At 36.0% G+C, this 22,421-nt stretch overlaps 1 protein-coding gene across 1 annotated transcript in view; it reads left to right on the forward strand.

The window, feature by feature from the left end:
* The first annotated feature begins 10,753 nt into the window (after window positions 1-10,753).
* HMGCLL1 (3-hydroxy-3-methylglutaryl-CoA lyase like 1) overlaps window positions 10,754-22,421 on the forward strand; it is a 142,347-nt gene continuing 130,679 nt past the window's right edge. The window contains exon 1 of the mRNA XM_012780785.2: window positions 10,754-11,020. Coding sequence (XP_012636239.1) covers window positions 10,913-11,020 — 108 coding nt within the window. The 5' untranslated portion in view covers window positions 10,754-10,912. The remainder of the gene's footprint in view (window positions 11,021-22,421) is intronic.

The following is a 22,421-nucleotide window of genomic DNA, read 5'->3' on the forward strand; positions in this document are numbered from 1 at the left end:
TATAGCAGCGCCAATTCACAATAGCAAAGATGTGGAAATGACTCAAGTGCCCATCAAAATATGAGTGGATTAATAAAATGTGATATATATATATAAATATATATATATATATATATATCTCATGGAGTTCTACTCAGTCACAAACACAATGGTGATCTAGCCTCTTGTATTATCCTGGATGGATGTGGTGCCTGTTCTACTAAGTCAAGTATCACAAGAATGGAAAAACAAGCACCACATGTACTGACCATCAGATTGGTATTAACTGATCAACAGTTATGTGCACATATAATAGTAACATTCATAGGGTGTTAGGCAGGTGGGAGGGGGAAGGAGGCATGGGTATATTCACACCTAATGGGTGAACCCTCTGGGGGATGGACACACTTGAAGCTCTGACTCGAGTGAGGCAAAAATATGTAATCTAAATATGTAACCTCAATATTTGTATCCCCCTAATATGCCAAAACAAACAAACAAAAAAAAAACAACACAGATTACAAGGCCATTATTAACTTTCTTGAGAAATGAAAATTCAGAACTTATTATTTAAATGTATTTTTCTATTTTTAAGCATTTGTCATGGTAAGATTTTAGTGCAAAATAAAAAGAATTCACAGAAATCAAAAGTTAATAAACACTTGTAGACTAACACTGGACAATTAATTTTTTTAAAGCACAATATCCAGAGTGTTCATACCTTCTAGCAGGATTGCTCAGCCTCCATCTCCTGACATAATTCATGTATTCCTAGACTATAATTTTAAATATTTCCCTCTGACCCAGAGGATTAGTATCCTGACAGCTTCAGGCATGTCACAATACTACACAGGGACCATGGTACAACTAGCTGATAGATCAGGGGCAACAGGGTAGATCTCTCCCACCATCACCATGTAATACCAGAGGGAGTTAGCTGTCTCTAGCTGCTTCTTGCAAACACACATTTTATCAGCTGGCACCATGCATGCTGTCCTTGAAAGGGAGATAGTAGATACGTTGCATCTGGAAAAGATCAAGTAAAGAAAGAAGCCTGTTGTTGGTCTTCCTGCAGATTTAACCATGTGTTAAAGTGAGAATTCCATTCTCAGAACAAATGTCTTACATACTGCAAGAAGAGATTGCTTCAGAGGCTTTAAGTACAATGTGGAGGCTGACTTAACCCATTCTTGCTTTTTTTAATGCAATGATTAAGCAAAATTCTTCATGAAAAATTATAAATTCTGAGAAGCACAGAACACCGGGACAAGTGTAAGCTAGGACTGAACCAGGCAAACCAGTACGTGTGTCCTCAATGATATAGGTGATGGTGATGTGAAAAAGAATAAGGGCACCCAGATATTTGCACTAGAGAGAGGAAAGAAGAAAATTAAATTAAATGTCCAAGTAATAACTTAGAATCATAGGATTCAAAACCATTTTTATAATTATTAATTAATTTTTAATAAGAGAAAATTCTTATCCTCTGCAGCCAAGAATTTCAGAAGTGGTGGTATTTTACAAGATCAAATACATTTTTTTCCTAATATGTCATTAGAAGATACACATTCTAATTTGATCCATCTGTCTACTAAAATGATGTGTAATAAGATAGTTGGTGATAATTCCCTGCCCCCCAGCCTCCCTTTAGGAGGGCAGTATATATAAGTGATAACCAGCCCAGCTTTGGTGAGAAACTGCTTGGGTTTATAGGCCAACTAAGTCACTTACAGCTATGTGACATCGATCAAGTTATTTACCTCTCTGTGGTTCTAATTCTTCACTTCCAAAATGAGGATATTAAAGGTATCTAACTGAGGTGGTTATTATGAGGGTTAAATGAGTTACTATATGAGGAACTGTTAGGTTAGTGCCTGGTACATAGAAATGAATCAATAAATATAAGTTAAGTATAGGTTATTATTATTATTATTATCAACTTTCAAAGAAACTTGAAAGAAGATAACATATACTATGCATTTCAAATTATATTAATTAATTACACTTGGTTAGACATAAAACTTTGGTTATTAGATTATATTCCTTTTCACTTTTTATGGTCAGCCTAAAACTAATTAAAGCAAGGTTTTAGAGTGAGAGAAACCACATCTCCTGAAGACACAGTACTCACAAAGATGAAACCATTACAAATTATGCTGTGAGAGAGTTTTTATTTTGAGTAGATATAGCACCTCTGCCACATGCAGTTAAGATGGAGAAGCAGAAAAAGAAATTAAATTTTTGCTGGCTACTGTTTTAAAAAGTTAAAAAGTGATATTTGAATATTGAGGAAGATAGGAGAACTCCCAATAAACTAATTTTAATTGATTTATTTGGAACTACTGACACTCAATAAAAAGAAACAGATCCTCTTAACATTTCAGTGATGATGATAAAGTAATAGAACACGTAAGTGGGCCTCATGCTCATGAGTGTGGTTTTGTTAGGATAAGATCCCAGAAATCTAACTCCCTGACCTGAACTTTAAATATCTGCCTGGGTAATCCGAACTTCGATGGGATCTCCGCAGCTCAACAAACAGAATGAAGGGAATAAGGGAATTTATTTATCTGCAGAGGTTTTCAATTTGTAGGATGTCTCTTTTCCAAGGTTTAAATGATTTCAATCATGGGAAAAAAAGCTAAACTCGAAATGATTCATGTTTTTATGGGTTTTATTCTAGTTTAGTGTGATTTCGGCAAGCCAGCTATACCCTGACAAATGTGGGCTCTGAAGTCAGACTTTTTGGGTTTGAATTCTGAGTTTCCTCTTCACTAGCCTTGTGGTGTTAGTGACTGAATTGATTTCTCTGTGCTCAAATGATCTTATCAATAAGATAGGAGTCAGAGCAGCTTTCCTGTGAATTAGATAATGTGCACCGGAGCCTGGCACTGTAATGGTTGTTGTCATCATCATCATTATCATCATTTAAACCAGTGGTTCTCACCCAGGGGTAATTTTACCTCCCAGGGAACATTTGGCAATGTCTGGAGATAATTTTGGTTGTCACAACTCAGGAGAGACTACTGGCATCCAGTGAGTAGAGAGTGGGGATTGTGCTAAAATTCTTGTAAATCTCAACAAAGAATTATCAAACCCAAAATGTCAATAGTGCTGAGGTTGAAAAATATCAATTTAGGCTATTCTACTGTTAAAGATGAAGTTTAAAGGACAAAAATACATTCTCAAAATGTTGTAAATAACTCTTATTCATCCTAACATTAAGTCTGTATCTTCTAAACTTCAGCTAAGCAAACTATGAATTAGTAAGAATCAGAAATCTTCATGAACATAAAGCTATAGGATATGGAAAAGTGTCTGAGGGAATAATACAATAATTGAGGTAATGAATAGGAATAAATAAATAAACAAGAAATAAAAGGAAACAAGGTGAAATAGAAGGCATTGGAGAAATGTCTTCCTAATGAGAGCAGAAAGGGGGTGGGAAGAGGGGAATCTCACGAGTGTTACTTTAGGCCTCCTCTTCCTCTTCCCCCCGACATCCCTCCTTCCAGGCCTCTGGCATGGGTTTATAACTTTTTAGTTAAATTTAAACTTTAAATGAATGAGTGGAAAGTTATCCAAATATCATTTTAAAGTTATAAAAATTAATATTTTATTACAGAATACCTGTAGATTATTGCCTTGAAAAGTAATGATTCCATATTGGTACATTCCCATTTGTAAATTTAGTGGAGATTTGAAGCTAGCAAAATGCAGGGCATTGAATAATGCCAGTTATTAAAGCACTCTTATGACTTTCTGCCCTTACAATGTTCAACTAAAATGTTCCTGGAATGATGACATTCTAGTAAAAAAAGATTCCATTATAAAATCAATTTTTATGAATTCTTTTGAGAATTGTACTTCCATGAAAACGGGGAAACTGTTGGCAAGAAAATTCCTTTTTCCTTGAAGAAGAAAAACTTTCTTAAATAGGGGGAGTAAAACTTCATTAGTTTAGGCAAAACAATGACAACAAAACCATATGATACGTGGGAAAATATGTTAACGACTATGCCAGGCCACAGAGAGGGGAAAAATGAAAAGAAAAAAAAAGTGATCAGGGGCTCAAAAGTCATAATTCCTATCAGATACATAGATGTTTTGATAAATGTATAGCCATGATAAATCCATGGCTTGCATGGTTTATGAAAAGTGAAATCACACCCCATAAGGCATGAAGTGTCTGCCCCTCTGTAAGTTTTCTTTGGAGACCTGGAACTGAAGCTTAAATCGTAGAAGACAGAACACACATAGCTGCTGACATTTTTAAGAGAGTTCCCATGGGTAGTACTTATAATGCCATCGGATGTGAAAAAATCCTGGGCTTCATATATAGGACAAAATTGGGTCTTTTACATAGTGTATAAGTCCCATGGAATGAAGGGTCAAAAGACTGAGTTCAAATCCTAGTTCTAAAGGAATGCTCTTGGGAAAATTATAACCTTTTCGAGCAAGGGTTTCTTTTGCTAAAAGATGGAACAAGAAGAAAATGACCATACATACATAGAATGTCTTTTTATTATTGATTCTTGAAAATCATGAGGTGAGAAATAAAGAACAAAGGCTTTGACAGACACAAAGTTGAATCTACTTCTTATACTTCCTTTTTACTTTGGAGTAGTTCAAGTTTTTTGAGTCTCAGTTTCTTCATCCATTAAATGGGAATGATAATTCATACATACAATTATATCCAGAAAAGTGCTTCGTAGGTTTAGTCACTTAATAAATACCATCTTTCCTCCTTTGCCTGTGGAGAACAGGTATGAGACATTTTAAGACAGCTAAAGATGTATATAAAAGTCTGAATTGCAAAATATATACTTTGAAATTAGGCTATTTAGCACATCTGTTGAATTCTTGTTCTTATATGTTCATCTATGATGAAATTAAAAATGATTTTACCTATAATATATCCACAGTAAAATAAATAATCACGAAGATAAAAATATCATTAAATCAGGTACTTTAGTGAATATTTTTATTTAAAGGTGATTTAAATGTTTTGTTAGTTTTGGGTAGTAAAGAGGCCCGTTATCAGCTCTTTCCCACTCCTATCCTGCACCTTCTCTCTATCCTGATTGGCTCTGTCTACCCAATCCTCTCAAATGTGGTCTCCTTCCTGAAGTCTTCTCTTGCTATCATAGTTAAAACGAGGAGCGTACTGCCTTTTCTTCTATGATTCTGAACTTATATTATCACTTGGGATTTATCAACATACTGCCCTGTTATAAGTATTTCAGTGATAGCATATTTCACTACTAAAATAGAAGTTTCTTATGTTAAAGACTGTCTTATTCATCATTACTCCCCACACAGTATTTTAAGGCCCTGTATTTATTAAGCATTAATTATTCAATATACATTTGATGAACATGCAAATTCTGCTATAAATAATGTTTTATGTGTTTAATGTTTTAAATTCTGCTATAAATAATGTTTTATGATCCTGCAACTTTAGAATTTAATTTCTTATACTCTAATTAAAATTAATCTGGTTTATATACTTTTACTTTAGCTATCTTTCTTTAGATGTTGCTACTAGAATGTGAGGTCTTTAAAGTCAAGAAAGCATATTTATTTTCTCCTTGGCTATGGAGTATCAAATTTAAAAAAAATCTCTTTAGTGGACTAAACAAAATATTGTATACAAGTCATTAAATGTGGTTCTTTCAGATTCCCACTAATTGGAACAATGTCAAATTATTTTCTGAACAATGGACTGATTTGATTGCCAAAAAAGAAAAAAACTGAATTATTGAGCACCTATTATGTACTAGCGAAAATACTAAGTGCTTTATGTTTGTAATTGATACTGACTTGTTTTCTCATTCAATAGTACTTGATACAATTTCAGAGAATGATATAGTCTATGGGTAAGAGTTAATATACTCTACCTGTTAAGGTAACATTTACTACAACACACCAAAATATATCAACTGTTTGATAAAAACATTTTCCAAATGCAGTTTGAATTTGTAGTTAATGATATGAAAAGATACTTTTACATCTATTGGCAAAAAAATACCTGCACTACAGCCATCTAACGAAGTAAAATAGTTAATCAACAGTCCGTGTCTGTGCCTTTTATTTTGCAACATAGTTGGCAAAGCTAATGCTTTTGGATCCTTCTGAATTAGTGAGAGAATAAATAGAATCCTACATCTGGAGAGATGTGGTTTATGGCTTTGTTCTGACTTCAGTATCTAGTGCCAGGTATCCATCACCTGGGGTGGGGTGTTATTTTGGTAAAATAGAACTCATTACTTATTCTCAAAAGAATGCTCTATTTCAGAACAATGCTATTGTTAATGGGACTTTGATTTTAGTGACCGAATGCCAAGAATGTTTTTAAACACTCTGTTATCCTTCCCATCACATTAGATCAGCCAGACATAACATATGTGAGAAGTTATCTAAATTTTTCAGCAATAAAATTGAGATGATGAAAGCTTTGCTTCCCCCTAGGTATCATACAGTATTGGTAACCAAGTTGTTCTCGTTCTTTCTTTTTTATTGTTTAAAGCTGTAGCACATTATTCACGTGATTCTTGCCAAAGTTCTATGGCATTATTGTTTGAGATTCACCATATGTGTCTTTGATCACTGCCCAGTAGATACTTTGGTTACATGCCAGTTTGGCACTTACTACTATAAGAATTTGATTTGTTCACTTGCTTCTGATTCTACTCATGCTGTCAGCATACGAACTCTTAAATAGCCATCGCTGGACCAAAGAGACTCACAAGATATCAACCTGTTTTAACTAGACCCTTCTTAACCAAGTACTTGCCACTGGAGAGTATTGATACAGTCAGTCTACCTAGTTATGGGTTGACTGGTGTCTGGAACAAAAATCCCTCCATGCTCTGTTTTGGAGAGTCTTTTTTAAGGACATAGGCAATGTATAACTCTATAATTTATTACAGGGTAGTAATTTATTGTGGTCCTTTTGTACAGAGAAGAGAGAGGGAGAAGGATGGGAGTGGGTGCAGAGAGTATGTGGCTTCTGTCTAGTTTTCTTTTTTTGCGGATTAGTCAAGACATCAGAACTATATTGTGAGATTCTGTGGCTCTCTGAGTTAAATTCAGTGTTCTTAGTTCACTTCTTAGTTTAATTCTCAGTTCAGTATTCTTACTTCTTGTTTCCTACACTTACTGCGTTAGAGAGTATAGAAACTCCAGAATGCACTGAAAAATATAAAACAAACAGAATAATCATAGAAAAATATTCAAGTCCGAATTCTGGTAAATATGGAGGACTAAGCTGATCTGAGAGATTCCCCTCCCACCCTAAACACTGATATCAAGGACATACCCATGAGTTAAACATGGCCAAAAGGCTCACAAGAGGGCATAGATCTTGATAGCCCAGAGCTGAAGTTTTAAGAACCACAAAGGAAGATATAATTAAGCCAAGGGCAGTTTGAGGACAGGTAGCTAACTGAACCATGAGCACAAGCCACTGATTTCAAAGGGCCATTCTATACATGGGAGGTGGAAAACTTTCACCAGGCTCTGTGGATGAGAAATTAAATTTTGCAAGAAAATTGAAAGCAAGTGCCATCATGCATGGTTTTCAGTTTTGGATCCTTATGGTACCCCAAACTAAGATTTTAACCAAAAAACTAAATCTTAGTACTACCAAGTCAAACTCATTAGACATTCCAATTAAGCAAGAGTAAAACCATTCTTTAGGAATATTCCAATAACCCATAAAATATTCCTATAAGAGAAAACCTTCATCAAAGATAGATGTATATAAGCAAATTACCAATTATCAAGGAAATACTGTATATACAAAGCAAAACTTCTTTAAAAAATGTAAAGAGAAATTGATATAAACAGAACTATAGTGAAGGATTTCCACTGGTATACTATTTTCTAAAATTAATTAAATAATTATTAATACATTTGTATGATCATATTCTAACTACTTGCTTTCCTTTCAAAAATAATTAAATAACATACTATGCTTTAGAGGGTTATTGTAAAAAATGTTTTTGATTTTATATATGCATATATATATATAAATATGGATATTGTATAGCCAATAGTATCATAGTTTCAAATAATTTCAATCAACATTAAATGGGCATTTACAGAATTTAAATCAAATAAAAAGAGAAGAATAAAAAGCATATACAGGAAATAATGTTTTCTCTCTGAAAGAAACTGATACTAAAATATACTGAAAGAAACTGAAAGAAAATATATCAAAATAGTTCTAGAATTAGGATTATGCATTATTTCACTGATATCTTTATGTATCTTCTGTATGTATCAAAATTTCTATAATATCAAATAGAATTAGAATGATAGGACAGGATAGAGCCCTGAAACTTGGGGCATCACACATAATTTGATATTGCTAAAGTTTTGAATGTTTAGAAAATGGGTAGGAGTTGAGACTTGACATGTAACTAAGAGTCTCATCATGAAAAATTAAATGTTTTCTAAAAACATAACTTCTTTCCAAAGGCTATGGGAAACCTCTAAGAATTTTAAGTTCAGAAGTGTTCATCAGATATGTATTTTCAAAAATCACTCAGGCTGTATAGTGTAAATTTGTGAGTGGAAATTAACACAGAAAACCAGGTTGCTGTATTAATAGTAATAGCTAACATTTACTGGGTGCCAGAAACCATGTGTTAAGCACCTTATATATATATATGCTAGTTCATTTAATTTTTGCAACAGATGGGAACTTTTATCATCACGTCTTGTAGATAAGGAAACAGGGGTTAAAGAATTTGCCCAAGATCACTTAGTACCTGGTGGATCTCAGCTTCCAGCACTCATAATCTAAGACCAGCTCTTAGGGGCTTCCCTACTGCATTATGGTGTTGCCAGCTAAAGAGAGGAGAAGTGGAGCAGAGACAAGTTCATAGCAAGAAAAGAGAGAAGAGGGATGGGCTCAAGATGTTTAACTAACCTCCCTTATTGACACAGTGGGGTTGGGCTGGCTTAGTTTAAGGAGAGAAGGGAGTCAAGAACAATTCAGGAGAGCCAGAATTGAATGTTTTTGCACTTAGCTAAAATCGTCAGTAAATCACTACAAAAAACAGGAAGTTTAATTCATTTTAATTAGCCACGAATGTTTACATCTTCTTATATTTTAATGATGGAAAGGCAACAAAATAGAAATGGTTTAGTCATATGATGCAGTGAGAGTAGTATAGAGTGCAGATTCAGAATACAGAACTAAACAGATTTGTGGTTTTTAGCAAGTGATTTCTTTGCTGTTCTGATGGAGCCCAAGTTTCTTAACATCTCACATGGCAAAAGAGAACTACAGTACCTACCACAAGGATTACTTTATCCTCATTTTATCTAGTGCTTTTTAGACTTGTAAGTAACAAGGGGTACGTATTGAGAATATTCATTTTAATCATGAAAACAGAAAGATGTACACTAATACTAACTACAAGAGCGTAACGTGTTGCAATTTAGAAATGTTATGCTCTCATGATTTAACATTAAACTTTTTACCAGTAAAAGCATATCTATTGTCACTCCATTTTATTCATTAGATTAAACTTTCTTAAGGTATTTGGTCTGTGTGGTTTTGGCATTTATATGGTTCCAGAAGACTCTAGGCACCTTTCACAAGACCATTCTTGATGACTTTGATGTCTTTTCTGTTAGTCGCAGGCTACTGAACCCACTGTGAAGAGTTTTACAGTGTGACAATGTAAGTGTGCAAGAGAAAGTTGTGTGGGGGAGGTAGGGAGGTGGTCTGCTCCAGCACTATCTTCTGAACTCCCTGCCTCACTAAAGATTTCTCCAATTCTTGGCTGGGCACAGTGGCTCACGCCTGTAATCCTAGCACTCTGGGAGGCCTAGGCTGGGGATAGCTCAAGGTCAGGAGTTCAACACTAGCCTGAGCAAGAGTGAGACCCTGTCTCTACTAAAAATAGAAAGAAATTAACCAACCAAATATATAGAAAAAGTTAGCTGAGCATGGTGGCACATGCCTGTAGTCCCAGCTATCTCGGGAGGCTGAGGCAGGAGGATTGTTTGAGCCTAGGAGTTCGAGGTTGCTGTGAGCTAGGCTGATGCCATGGCACTCTACCCTGAGCAACATAATGAGACTCTGTCTCAAAAAAAATTTTTTTTTTCCAATTCTAATATTCGAAGGAATTGTTTAGAATTTTCCATTTGAATACATTTAACCCTCAGGGCTTCAACAATTCTGTGCCATGCCTGCTTTAAAAAACTCAATTCTATTTCAGGGATTTACTGCAGCACCAACTTACTGGCAACTTCCTGACTTAACCACTTACCTCTGACAGTACCACTGGCATCTCTGACCACCTATCTTTTCTTTTTCATTAGACTGTTGCATATATATAGACATATATTTCAACCTTACCAATTGCCTCAAAAAATTCCAAAATCGAGTTTATTGGCGTAAAAGCATAAACTCAAGTGAGCTCAACTGGTGGACAAAAATCTACGCTGAGCCCCTAGAGGGGCTGCTGTAGCTGGGAATGAACAAAGTCACCCACCACCAAAGGCAAGGCCCCTTCCTTTTTTTTTTTTTTTAGCCCCTTTCCTTCTATGTTAAGTGCTGCATCAGGTGAGAAGTCGGTGGGCAGGCACGTGCAGATATGGTTAGCCCTGAGCGCCCAGCATTGTGAGGAAGAGGAGCCACCCTGAACACCCTCTGGCTGGGTTGGTTGGTCCCTTTCCAATTCGGGTTCCGGGGCGTTTCCGGCGTCGGCCGCAGGTGGCCCTGGCGCCCCCTGCCCCTGGCGCCGCCGCACTGCGCAGCCAGCGCGGGCCGGGTCCTTGCAGCCCGCGCTCGGGGGAGCGGGAGGGCGCGCTCCCGGCAGTTTCCCTGCGCGGTGCCTTCCCGCCTCCTCCTCCTCCTCCTCCACCTCCTCCAGGCTCCCTCCCATCGCCGGCCGCAGCCCCCGGCTCCGCCATGGGGAACGTGCCCTCCGCGGTGAAGCACTGCCTCAGCTACCAGCAGCTTCTCCGCGAGCATCTCTGGATCGGGGATACAGTGGCAGGGGCGCTCGACCCCGCGCAGGTACCACCTCGCGGCCCAGGGTGTTGTTCCCCGTCCTCTCGCACACGGACGGCCAGCCCTTCTCCCCTCGACCTCCTGGTGCCGTCGCCCCCGTGTGTGTCACCTCCGCACCCTAGGCCCTCCTTCCTGCACCAGTTCTGTCGTGTTAGGCCGCGCCCTTTCAATGGTTCCCTGACATCTCTCTGCTGTGGATTTCTGGACCCGCCCCTCCAGATGAGATCCAGCAAGAATCCCTACCTGTGACCGTTTCGCAGGTCGGCTGAAGGAAATGATTCCTCGTTTCTGTTTCCTTTGGAAGGGATGCCTTAGATTATATAATTTGTCAGAGATAGTGCCCTTATTCTCAGTTTCCTCCTTGTGTTGTGTAACAAAGACCATAAATTTGTCACAATGTGAGGCAGAAGAAGGAATGAAACCAAGGCAGACAGACGGTTAGGGAGACCTAGTAGGATGAAATAATCCATCAAATCATTAATTATTCCTAATGCATTTATTTGTGCTTCAACAAAACTTAACAAGTATGAAAAAAAATTGTAAATAACTGCAAATTGTAAAAGTCTGATTTCAGATTAAAACGTATTCCCACATTGTTCCTAAAGGCCCATATTAAGACAATAGGCAACTTAATATTATCCACACACTTATGATTTAATGCAGTCTCAACCAGAGTGTCAGATAAATGAAGAAAAGTTAAATAAAGAAATTTATTTTTCCCCTTAAAAAGCTTAAAATTTAAAACTTCACAAAATATTGAATAACTGATGATTGCCATGCAAATGTTAGAACATGGAAAAAAGGAGGGGCACAATGAGGGCATAGCTATATCTTTTGTAATTATAGGCACTGGATGCAAACCTTTCTAATTATAGGCACTGGATGCAAACCTTTCTAATTTGTCGTGTGAACAAAATAATAACTTGTGTTATAATATTTTAGTGGATAGGCATAATTGCAAGTATATGACTTTAAATCAATTGTTCTAATATTAGGTATTCATTTTTATATAGTGTATCCTCAGTTCAGTGTATCAATACGTGAAATTGTAATCTTAGCTTTACAGATTGGAATTCACCATTTGTGGATTCTTTAAAAGATACTCTGCATCTCATTACTTACAAGATGGCCATTGTCATCTAACATAAAACTCTGAAGACAATGGGAAAAGGGGAAATTTATCTTTTATCTTCTCACATGTTAATGTGTTTATTTAATTTTCCTAGATTCTGTTTTGATCTTCCTATTATATAATGTTTCCCTTAATGTTCTTAACTTTCATATTTAGTTATATAATCAGAAATCTAACTTTTTTTCCCTTAAGTTTGACACTTTGTATGGCTTTTGTTGCTGGGTGAAGATTGTATTTCTTTCTCTCTCCTTCTGTTTTCTGACTTATGCATTTTGTGAGCTTTAGGGACAATGATAGAAGATTGGCTTCTAAGTAAGGATGTCTACTTTGTTAAGACGGGGAAGCAGTTTAAGTGAAAATGAGTAGGTTTATGGATCAATGAGTGCGAGGAATAGAATTTTGGGACACTCAATCAGCCTAATGAAGATTTCTTTTTTCTTTCTGGAGAAAAAATCTATGCCTTCTCTAAATATTGCCTTTTAACTCACTGACTGCTTTGCCAAGACAACTTCTATTCATGTCTCAAATATAGTTTACAAATCACTTCTGTTGTCCACCCCTTTTCTTCCTACAGCCTTAATGCCCCTTTCTCTATGTTCTCAGGAATTTTATAATTATGTTTTAGTCCCAGTCCTGTTGAGTTGTAATTTATTTTCTGTCTTATCTTATTTGAACTCACAGCAGCATTTGCACCTGACACTTGGCTTTTGGAAATTTATCATTTTCCTGGGCCTCTCTTCTAAAAAAACCTTTACTGCTTTAAACCCTACCTCCGGTTCCTTAGTCTTGTTGGCAGGCTAAGTGAACTGTTTCTCCCTGGTGAATGTTTAGGTTCCCTGTGAGTATATGTATTCCTCCTAGAGCGGCTTGCCCACACTCAACAGTTTTAGTTACTGTTTGTGTATCAGTGTTTTCCAGGTTTACATTCTCATTTTTCTCTTGAATTCCAGCCCAGTTATTCACTTCCTGACTTGGTATCATCACTTGGTTATCCCAACAGCAACTCAAACTCAACATCCAAAATTTCATTCATGTTTTACTGCTTTCAACCTTGGACCCTCTCAGTATTTCTTACTGCAGGGAATTCCATCGTAATTCATTCAGTTCTGTAAGCCACAAACCAAGAGCTCCCTTCTTTCATTTCCCCACACCCAAAATATCACTGAGTCTGTCAATTTTACTTTGAATTTCTTTCGAACCCATCCATTTTCCCAACTTCACTGCTACCACCAATTTTAAAATGGCATTATCTCTCATGTGGATGACTGAACTCTCAAAATAGTCTTGTTATTCTCCATATATCCCTTTCAGCCCACTGTCTATAACACTTATTGGGAATGTTCTTTATTTCAAATAGAATCATGCTATTTCCCTGTGTCACAACAGTCTGTGAATTCCCATTGCTTTTAGGAATGGACACTAAAACTTGTAATATGTTTTCTGAAGCCTCAAATGTTCTTTTCATTGTATGTCTCAGCAACATCATTTTTAACTATTTTCTCTTGGTCTTGCCACTTTAGCCACAGTGGCCACCTTTGAATACTCTAACAAATCATGTTCCCTCTGGAAACATGGTGTTTTCTCCTCTGCTAAGAAGATTCTTTTCAACTAATGAACTTCTATTCAACCTTCAGCTCTCAACTTGGATGTTACTTTCTCACAAAATCTTTCCCAGACTTTCAAGGCCAGCAGCCTTTGTTATACTTTTATTGCTTGGTGACTTCTTTGTTATATATAATATGAATTATGTGTTTATTTTTGGGATTATTGGATTTTTTAATCACCTGCTAGAAATTGGGCACAGTAAGAGTAAGGAAGGTATCCACCCCAGGATTCGCAACACCTAACGATGGCTAGTTAGTTTTTGATGGCCGGTAATACTTGTTGAATAAATAAATGAATGAATGTTTGCCCTTCTAAGCCACAAGTATCACATGCTGATGAAGACAATGAAATTCTTCTTAGGACCTTGTTCAGGGTCCAAAACAATGATTGGCAAATTGTAGTTCTTTCATAAATATTTGTTAAATGGATGCAAAATCAATGATAATGAGGGTATACTGTCAATAGAATTTGGTCTTAGTGCCTGTAGGTGGGTATTATTGTTGTTTGTGTCTTACCTTTTCTTCTCATAGAACCTAGTCATGCTTTGATGGGGAAATGAAGTGAAAATGAATGCCGGAGGCTGTGAAGAGACAGCAAAGAGCCTTAATCAATTGTCCGTTGTTTTTCCATTCTTGGGATACTTCACTTAGTAGAATGGGTTCCAGCTCTATCCAGGAAAATACAAGAGGTGCTATATCACCATTGTTTCTTAGAGCTGAATAGTACTCCATGGTATACATATGCCACATTTTATTAATCCACTCATGCATTGATGGGCACTTGGGTTGTTTCCACAGCTTTGCAATTGTGAATTGTGCTGCTATAAACTAATTCGAGTGCAGGTGTCTTTTTCATAGAGTGACTTTGTTTCTTTTGGGTAGATGCCCAGTAATGGGATTGCTGGATCAAATTGTAGGTCTACTTGTATCTCTTAAAGGTATCTCCATATTGCTTTCCACAGAGGTTGAACTAGTTTGCAGTCCCACCAGCAGTGTAGGAGTGTTCTTATCTCTCCGAATCAATGAGTGAGATGTGCACCGTCTGGGGGATGGTCACACTTGAAGCTCAGACTTGTGGGGGGAGGAGGGACAAGGGCATTATTTGAAACCTTAAAATTTGTACCTCTATAATATGCTGAAATAAAAAAAAATGTCCGTTGTTGAATCGGCAGAGAGAACCATGAGTAGAACTGACTCCTGTGATAGGAAGTAAGTTTGCAGTTGAACAGATACAAAGTCTATATTTTGAAAGATTGCTGTGCATGGCAATAAAAGAGTGGAAACCTAGATCTTTTTCTGGTAGCAGCTTACTTACTCTGTGATTTTGTGCATATAATATCATGACTAGGTCTTAAATTTTCAGTTTACATATTAGAGATATTATATTCCTATTAAATTATTAGGATGAAATAAAATATTATAGGTGTATGTGTGTATAAATACAATTACATACAAATTGAAGTTGAACAGTATATTACCAAATACAAAAAGGGTCAATGTGAATGAAGGCTTATCCTACTCCAGGTCCAATGATTAAATTCTTTGGATCTCTACATTTTTGCTAATGACTGATTTTGCGGAAAGGCCTCTTAATAGAGCAAGAGGTTAAAGTTGCTCATTCTGTGATTCCAGCTATTTTTCTTAGGGCCTGTTTTATTTTCTATATTTATCTCTGTTAAAATGGGTAGAATGCAGATGGCTTAATTGGCATGTGTAAGGTTTTTATTACATTTAAAGATCTTGGTAAAGCAATGCCTCTTTGATTTTCAAGTGTGGCTTAAGCAATAGCAAAATCTCTTCCTATATTAATGTCCTATTGCAACGATAAAATTCCCAAAGATCTAAATTCTAACATAAACAATATTTCAAACCTATTATATTTCTAAAATTAAATTGTAGATTATGTGAGATTAAATTTACAGTTATTTTTTATTAAATTCTTATCCATGTTATGTTCGCTGTCAGCAAAAATTATGATTCAAAATAAAGTTATTTGGTGCTAAAGGGTCTCTGGAATTTAACCTCAATGTATTATGTTTCTGCTTAAATGTAATCATAGGATAATGTAACTAAATACTTTTAGCTTGCAGCTATGTAGTCGTTAGTACATTTACTAAATACCTTATGATGATTGGGGAGGAATTTTCAGAAAGGAAACAAACTACCGTCCCACTATTTGTTTTCTATTTGTCTCATGTGTTCTTTGTTCCTCCTTCCCTTTTTTCCTTCTTTTGAAAGAAGGCAGTATTTTTATTATTGCATTAACATGTGAGTAATAGGCTGTTTTTATATACTCTAAGTTGCTATCTATAAGATGCCAACATACAACCATAACTTATTAAAATATAACATAAATCATTATTATTGCAACTTATTAAAATGGATATATAACACTTTGTTTTATTTACTGTCTTCTGTTTTTTATATTTTTCTTGTCACATACATATATTTAATCTCTGTATGGTAGGTTTACAAAATAGACTTATATAGTCAATATCCATTTATATTTATGTACAATATTTTTCTTCCCTCTTTGTTCCCTTATTCATCTAATAATCTCTTCAATCTAACATTACTTTTCTTCAGCCAGAAGTATTTGCTTCAATATTTTCTTTAGTAAAAACTCTACTAGTGATGATTTCTTTCAGTTTTTCTTGGTTGAAATTACACACATGCACACACATATACACATTTACATATATAATGTTTGTAAATACAAATGAATATTGGCCGTAAACATAGATTTATCTAAATAATTAAAATACATGATGGCAGCACAAAATGCAGATTTGTCAATAGATCTAGTGGGAGCCAGAGAAAATGAAATCAGCTGCTTCTCTTGTGTCAATCATTCTCTTTTCTTTGCTTTTAGTATTATTATGGTATATCTAGGTATAGTTTGCTTTGAATTTTCTTGGCTAATGGTTTGTAGCACTCCTTGGATCTACCACTTGATGCTTGTTGACTTTCACATGTTTTGGAAATATTTTTTAACTACTTTCTCATCAAACATTGTGATTCTTGTTTTTTTTTCTTTTTTTTTTTTAAATCCTCTAATTGAGCCTACAACTAGAAGAATCTTAGAACTTTCGCTGTGCCTTATTGATTTCTTGCATTCATTTTTGTATTTTCATCCTTTCTTTTTTTCTCCATGTTTAGTCTGAATATTTTCTTCTCATTTATATTCTATTTCACTAATTTCCTCTTTGGCTCTATCAAATTTGCTGCTAATCTAATTTATTGAGTTCTTAATTTTAGTTATTGTATTTTTGAGTTATATTGCATTTCTATGTGATTTTTTAAAATAGCTTTTAGGTCTCTTCCACAATTCTCTATCTTAGCATGAATTCTTGAATATTTATCAGAGTTATTTTAAAGTTCATGTCTGACAGCTCCAATTATCCAGATCTCCAGTCAGTCAGTTTCATGTATCTTCCTTCCTGATATGCCTACTAAATTTAAATCAATGTCATACACTCTGATATGAAAGAAATTATAGACATGATTTGAAGCTCTGAATAATATTATTCTTCTCAAAAAAGTATTTCTCTTTTGCTTTTGTCAAACAATAACTTTAGGGATAATTTACTTTAAGTCAATCAGGCGCTTAGCTGATATGAGGTTCAGTGTACTTTGTTGGTGAGGGCTTGTCGTTTTCTCTTCACTCTTACTTTTATTTTGTAGCCTTTCAGAGGTCCTAACTAAAGCCTAGGCTGTCTACCCAGATCTCTCCTGCTTATTGGGACCCGAACTCAAAATACTTCCTCTTCATCCTTGTAAGGCTCCTGGAAGCTCTGATTATCTCCTCAGCTTCTCAGTACTGATACAGATTTGGCAAATATCTCAAGAAGAAAACTCATGCTAAATGTTGGGCTCACCACTTTTTTTCTTCTGCACAATATATTGGCTGCTGAAGTACTCACCACCTTGGCAACTTTCTAAGGTTATCAAACAAGTGTTTTCCGTTAATATTTTATCCATTTTATCTGGTTGTTCTCAGCATTGTTCTGAACAAGCTAGTCAGCCATTGGTGAAAGATTAACAATATAACAGGGAAATTAAATTTTAAAATGCCAGCTTTACCATTTAGTTTAAATTATAGAAATATATTAATTTACCATATTGCAAAAAATTTTAAAGTGGTTACATTCCAGGTAATATGCATACTGTTTACATTATCAATTTAAATTTTAAAGAAGGATTAAAAAAGATTGCTTCATGAAAAATATTTTATGAAAAACTAATAGTTTTCACTATGAAGAAAAATTGTGAAAGGTAATGAAGATATTTTCTAAACAATATGAAAATTTACATTATGCTCAATTTCAATATCTAGTTTTAGAAGAACAATATGCTATTTATTCCTTCTTTATGTGTGACATAGTTTAATAAAATTTCAACAGTTTAGTAAATAGTTTAATAAAGTTTGTTCAATTAATAATGAAATGGATAGTTATTTTATAATATTTTATCTCTAGTGACATATTTATCTGATGTCTTTCCATTATATGGGTATAAATTTGGTAAAAGTATTTTTTATTATTATTTACATTTTCTTTTTATTCTTATGTTTTGCATTGCTTCTTTTTGTTCCTGGTACATTCTCATATTCTCTCTCTGTGTAAGCCTTTCTATATTTTATGACTACATTCAAAAAGCATCTTGTAGGCTTGTCGATCCTCTTGACTATATGTGTGTGTTTGTATCTGTTTATGCATGTGCTAGCAACTGATTTCTGTTTTTTTGAAAAAAAATCCTTTTTCTTCTCTTCTTTCTTTGGATTAATATTTTAATTTCCATTTGAATATTTAGCTCATTTTATTTTAGTTTTTTAAAAATAATTGTTTTTAAGACTATACATATCCATTTCTCTATTGTTTTGCTTATATATGTCTTCTAAGCTGCTTATCTGATTACTGTTCATTCTTAATTAGGTGAATTTAACTTTAATTATGTTTGATGTGACTGTTGATAGGTTAATCCAATTTTTTGCCACATCTGTCAGCCTCACTTACCATTTTACATTTCTTATTTTTAAGGCTGTTTGTGGCTTTCTGATATTCTTATTTCACATTTACATCACTACTATTGTTCGGAGCAAAATATATATTTCAAAGAACGAACTCACTCACCTTTAGAAAAAGACTGTTTCATTTTTACAGCATGATTCTTCACATAACATGTCCCAGGCATGTTTGCCATTCTCAAGATCCTTTTTGGTAATGTAAGACATCTGACAGATGAGGTGAAAATAGTGAGTTCCAAAGACTTGTAATACTGATTTGAGGTCCAAGATGGGCACAATAAAGTTAGAAAGTTGAAAGGATAGGTATTTGTGGTCAGAGGCTTAATTAATAGGTGAACCATCAAGTGATAATAATAAGCCCTTTATATGACTGATGGGAAAATATCGATGCCCGGGATGCGGCCGATTGCTGCCTCCCCATAGTTCCGCATCTCCCGGGGCCAGTGTTGTGCGTGGCCAGTTAGAGGCACGCTGCTGGGGCCAGTGATCCTGATTGGGTAATTTTTGAATCCCACTGTTTTTGGTTGGATGTTAAAGCTTGTTGTTGATTGGATGTTAAAGCTTGTTGCTGATTGAATGTTAAAGCTTGTTGCTGATTGGATGTTAAAGCTTGTAGTTGATTGGACGCTTCTTGAGGCCTACCAAGGGTATAAAAGCAGGGGCAGAAGGGCAGGAAGGAGGGAAGAACATCGGAAGACACGAAGAGAGCTGTAACATTAGATGTGTTGAGTCTGCTGTGGAAGAATAAAAGCTGTTCTCCGACTCTTCGAGTGCTGCTCGGTTCTTTCCCTGGTCAAATGAATAAGAGCTGTAAACACCAGCAGTACACACTGCTGCAACAGTGACCAGATGAATTAATGGTTGGAATGGAGTAAAAGTCCAGTGCATTTCACTGAAAACCCAGTATTGGATGGAAGGTCCACCAGGACATTGAATACACTGCAGAATGTGTTTAGATTTGGGGGTAAGATAATGATGGTGAACTAAGTTCTAATGGCCTTGATATATGAGAGATAAAAGTCATCAAGCAGACATAAAAGACAATATGGCCAAATAACATGGATAGCAAAGAAGCACAGGGGCTTTTATACAAGTAAAAAAAAAAAAAGAAAAGTAACAGTCTTCAAGAAGTAATGGAAACTGAAGATGCTGTCCATCTTCCAGTCACTAGGCAAAGAAGGGGAGACTAAGCAGCTTCTACATGGGAGGGTTGCAGGTGAGTGCTTTTCTCAAGGGTAATCAAGGCCTCATTTAAGGCCAGGAGATAATAGGACTGTTTGTAAAGAGGTTGAGAATGTGGTGGAGCTTCTTAACTATACAGCTGATTTTCCAGATGGAAAAATAAAAGGACTTGAATCTCACCATAACATGAAAGAAAGAAAACCATGGAGGGTTCTACAGGAGGAGTAGATGATTTGGGGGAATAATATATTGGGAAATGACTTGTTAGGACTCTGAAGTAAAGAGGGGTTACCAATTGACTAAGTCTCAGCAGTCTCATGGTGGCTGTGTCTGTTTGGGTATTTCAGCATTAGCCAAGTCCAGGATTTATTGCATTTCAAGACAGTCCTCATCTCTGGAGCATGAGTCCTCTAGATCTTAAAGCCACCTTTAATTTAAATCGACATATATGCACTTTTTTTTTTTGAGACAGTCATGCTCTGTCATCCCAGCAAGAGTACAGTGGCATCATCATAGCTCACTGCAACCTCCAACTCCTGGGCTCAAGTGATCCTCCTGCCTCAACCTCCCTGGTAGCTGGGACTACAGGCAGGTGCCACCACACCTGGTTAATTTTTCTGATTTTTGTAGAGACGGGGTTCTTGCTCTTGCTCAGGCTGGCTTGAACTCCTGAGCTCAAGGAGTCCACCTGCCTTGGCCGCCAGAGTGCTAGGATTACAGGCGTGAGCCATTTCAGTGGCTGGCTACTTATATGCGCTTTTGAAGGAAAGTTCAAGTCTGTTCACATTTTGATTCCTGAAGGGAAAATACCTGGCTTGTGCATGCTGAGACCAAGGCCAGAAACTCAAGGGGGGTTTCTGCGCCATTAGGAAGTGTGCTCCTCAGTGTTTCATATGAGATACACTCACTTTATATTCTTTATTACAGTCATTTTATATTCCTTATCTGTTATTTTTAATCAATTAAGTTTTGTTATTTTGAATGTTTTTCCTATTCCAAGGACTTTTATAGCTATGCAGATACCCTTATTAAATGCTCAGTATGTACCAGGAACTGCCTAACTTGTTTACATGTAATAGCTCATTTAATCTTCGTAATTATCCATTTTACAGATTTAGTAATTGTGGCACAGAAAGCTTAAATAATGTGCTCATGGTCAACAGCTAGTGAACATCTGACCTAGGATTTGAACTTAAGCAATTCTACTTCCAAAGCCTGCAATTTTCACCACTATGCCAGTACTTCCTAAACTTTTCTGGTGATAGGAATCTCCTGAAGTGTTTACTAAATACCCAGGAAATTTCGATTCAGCAGTTCTGAGTTGGAACCCAGTTATCTTTATTTCTACTTCACTTAATTTCAGTAAATACTATGTTGGTCTGTGCTGTTACCCCACTAGCTGTTACCCCACTACCCCTATATCTGCAGTCAAAAGGTCATGTTTCCTCTAACCTGTCTTTCCAGAGCCCCTGGCTCCTGCCCATGAAAAAAAGACTGCTGTGAGTTTTGACTTCCCTTCTATCCTTTTTTAAGGTTGAGACTAGAGTTCTGCCTGGAATAGTATTGCATTGGATACAAAAGGAAAAACAACTTGGTTTCCAATAAATTTCCTGTTTCCTTCAATCTTCAATACTTTCTGTCCTTGGATTCCTGTTGGCTCCCGTATTCCTTGCTTTCTCGGATTCCAGCTGGCTTTCACATCCTTCCCTCCCCCTACTCTGTGTTCTTGTTTTTTTCATTAGCTCTGAGGTCCTCCAAGTCTTCTGGCTTTCTTTATGCTTATTCACTCTGTGCTGTAACTTTCTCTGACCCTTTCTTCTTTCTCTCCTTGTCTACCCCCTTCTAAGCTTAGCTGTTATTTTTGTTTCATTTTATTTTCCTTAATCTACCAAGGAGCTAGACTGTGCATACCCATATCTTTATGGGTCACTGTCATGTAACACATGGTTTTGAAAAGAGATAAAGCAAAATAATATATTTGGAGACTATCATATTAACAGAAATTCTGATTTGAAAGTGATTGTTCAGAACGCCTGAAGCGCTAAGAACAAAAGCAACGTAGGAGCTCAGCTTCTTATCACTGTTCTGACCATGTTTTGTTGGTCTAAGTAGGAGATGCAAATTAGCTGCTCAAGTGAGCCAAATATAACCTCTGGAAATATTTTGTTTGGTTTAGACTACACTTAAAATATAAGTACATATGAATGCCTTTAAGCAGCATTTGTAATATTTATTCATATACTTAGCTGCTTTAGGCATCAAGGTTATCTTCTTGTACCTATGGACATTTGATTTTGTGATGCTTGATGGACAATGACATAGGGATATTTTAATGAGACCATCCAGGATATTTCTGAACATTGGCATGTTTTTCAACAATGTAGAACCTAATCATAATCACTCAGCACGCAGGAAATTGTCTTTAAATTACCAAACGGTTGCCATCTTCCCTTTTAGACGATC

This window comes from Microcebus murinus, chromosome 5, assembly GCF_040939455.1.
Source record: "Microcebus murinus isolate Inina chromosome 5, M.murinus_Inina_mat1.0, whole genome shotgun sequence".
Lineage (NCBI taxonomy): Eukaryota > Metazoa > Chordata > Mammalia > Primates > Cheirogaleidae > Microcebus > Microcebus murinus.